At 23.4% G+C, this 2,372-nt stretch overlaps 1 protein-coding gene across 1 annotated transcript; it reads left to right on the top strand.

The window, feature by feature from the left end:
• The first annotated feature begins 1,298 nt into the window (after nt 1-1,298).
• LOC115035114 lies at nt 1,299-1,865 on the top strand. The gene is made up of 2 exons (XM_029492769.1): nt 1,299-1,434; nt 1,533-1,865. The coding sequence occupies exons 1-2, from the start codon at nt 1,417-1,419 to the stop codon at nt 1,824-1,826; spliced, it is 312 nt and encodes a 103-aa protein (XP_029348629.1). The 5' UTR covers nt 1,299-1,416; the 3' UTR covers nt 1,827-1,865.
• Nucleotides 1,866-2,372: the final 507 nt, after the last annotated feature.

Genomic DNA, 2,372 nt, shown 5'->3' with positions numbered 1-2,372 from the left:
TAACTTAAATTAAGTTAAGAGGACTCAAGTTCAATAAGATAAAAGTTAATATGGAAAAAAAATATTAACTTAACTCAGTTTAAAAAAAGTTAACCTACTTTTTTAAATTAGTATATGGATCACATAAACAGTGACTGCCTTATTTCCTAAATTATAATAAACAATTGTATTGAACTTTCACCATAATGTACAGTGTAAATACCAACTTTACTTTACATGGTTATTAAATATTTAAACTATAACAACACATCTCAATTAATTTAACAAATATTAATTTTTTTTATATCAAATAGCAATTTAAAGACATTTAATATTACGCATACCTATTTAATATACTAAAATAATGTTATGTATCTACTTATTTACAAAATTATTTTATCAATAAAAATAACAGAAATGTTTGTATTGTTATAGTATGTATTGGATTATTTTTATTATTGTTTTAGTATTAATAGGTATAAAAACATGAAAACCAAAATTGTCCAAATTTTTTAACTTGATGGATTATTTTTAAAATATAAACCGAGAAAAGTTAAGTCAATTAAACTGCCAGTTAAACTAGTTAAACTAAATAGTTAAAAAAAAATATAACTTATTAACTTAACCTTAGCTTTTACTAAGTTAATTCCCACCTTTGTTAAAAGGAATATCCCATTAATGCCCCGAGCTGAATTATGTTAACCAATTAATATCAATATAATAAGTAATAACATATTGTTATGTGGGTGTATTTAAAATATTGCTTACGGTTCAAATTAAGTTAACCTAACCTTCATATTATGTTGTTCATGTTCAATAATAGGCACCTATATTGTTCAATTTATGCGAAGTACATAGCTGTACAAGAAGGTTATTATTATGTATCTTTGTATATTTCATGATAATCAATTAACAATTATAATATTTTGTATTAGGGAGCGGATGTTTATGCATTTATCATATTTTATAATAACATCTAAATTAATGCGGAGCAAGATAGAAATTTGTTTCATCACCTAAAGAATTCAAATTTACCAATTTAATTTTGCATATTTTTGCATATTTGTCCAATTTTTACTTGATTGGTCATATTTTTATTTTATACCTATATATTTTTAATTTTTAATTAACCAAATAAATTTAAATAAAAATTTTATTGGTGCATATTTTTAATAAATTCTAAGCATATTTTTATACTTTTTAGAGCTTAATTGCATGCATATTTTTAAATTTTTTGGAGCATAAACATCCGCTCCCTAGTTATTATTATGCTCGTTATTATGTATCTTTGTATATTTCATGATAATCATTTATTAATAATTATATTATTTTGTATCATAGGAAGCAATAATACTTGCAATTGACATTGGAAAAAATTCTAAACAGCGAGATTCAAATGGAATAACGTATTTTGAAAAATCTATTTATTGTGCCTCTATGATTTTAAAGAGAAAAGTAACATATTATAATCTATATTATCATAACATTTTTGTAAAAAATAATTTATAAATTAGGTATATATATAAATGTTAATATTACATATTATATTTTAGATATTAAATAAAAGTGAAGATTATTTTACATTAATATTGTTTGGGTCATCTCATACAATTAATCATCTCTCATCAGAAGGAAGTTGTTATGACAGTATAGAAACTGTTGCTGGTTTTGGTAAAGCAACTTGGGATTTATTTAATCGTGTTAATAGTTTATCTCCAACAAATATAACACATTCGGATTGGATCAGTACTTTTGTTCTTGCTGCAGATTTCCTTAGAAATGAAACTGAGTATGTATATTACACTATTATAAAACAATGTACAACTATAAATTATATTTTGATTTGATTTAAAATGTTTATTACTGAAATGTAAACGGTTAATATTAAATTATGTGTATTGAATTAATTCCCATTTTACTAATTTCTCCATAAATGTAGAATGAAACTTTATTTTTGCTCTAGAACAAATAGTTTAAGGGGACTGCAGCAGGTTTTGTCAAAAATCAAAACTAATGTAGATTTGACCAATCTAAGCATTAATTTTGTTTATTATAATGTTTTTCAATATATTTAAATTCCGTATCATAAAATAAATCTTAAGGGGGCTGTAGGGGGCACCAGTCAATAAAAAAAAAGTGACTTTTAGACCAATAAGCTAGACAAAACTGGAAGAATTGGGTTCAGATTTTAATTTTGAAAACCGATTATGATTGATCAACAAGTTTACTAGGGAATGGTTGAGGTGATTTTGAATATTCCAATTATTGTTAGAGTCATAATGAATAATATAAATACAAAAATATCATATTTTTTCGATATTTTTATTCTTGGATATCACAGCTGAAAAAAAATATATTCAGAATCGTCTCTATCATTTCCTAGTAAACTTAAA

This window comes from Acyrthosiphon pisum, chromosome X (assembly GCF_005508785.2).
Source record: "Acyrthosiphon pisum isolate AL4f chromosome X, pea_aphid_22Mar2018_4r6ur, whole genome shotgun sequence".
NCBI lineage: Eukaryota > Metazoa > Arthropoda > Insecta > Hemiptera > Aphididae > Acyrthosiphon > Acyrthosiphon pisum.
The sequence above is the reverse complement of the archived record's forward strand: the minus strand, read 5'-3'. Positions and strand labels throughout refer to the sequence as shown.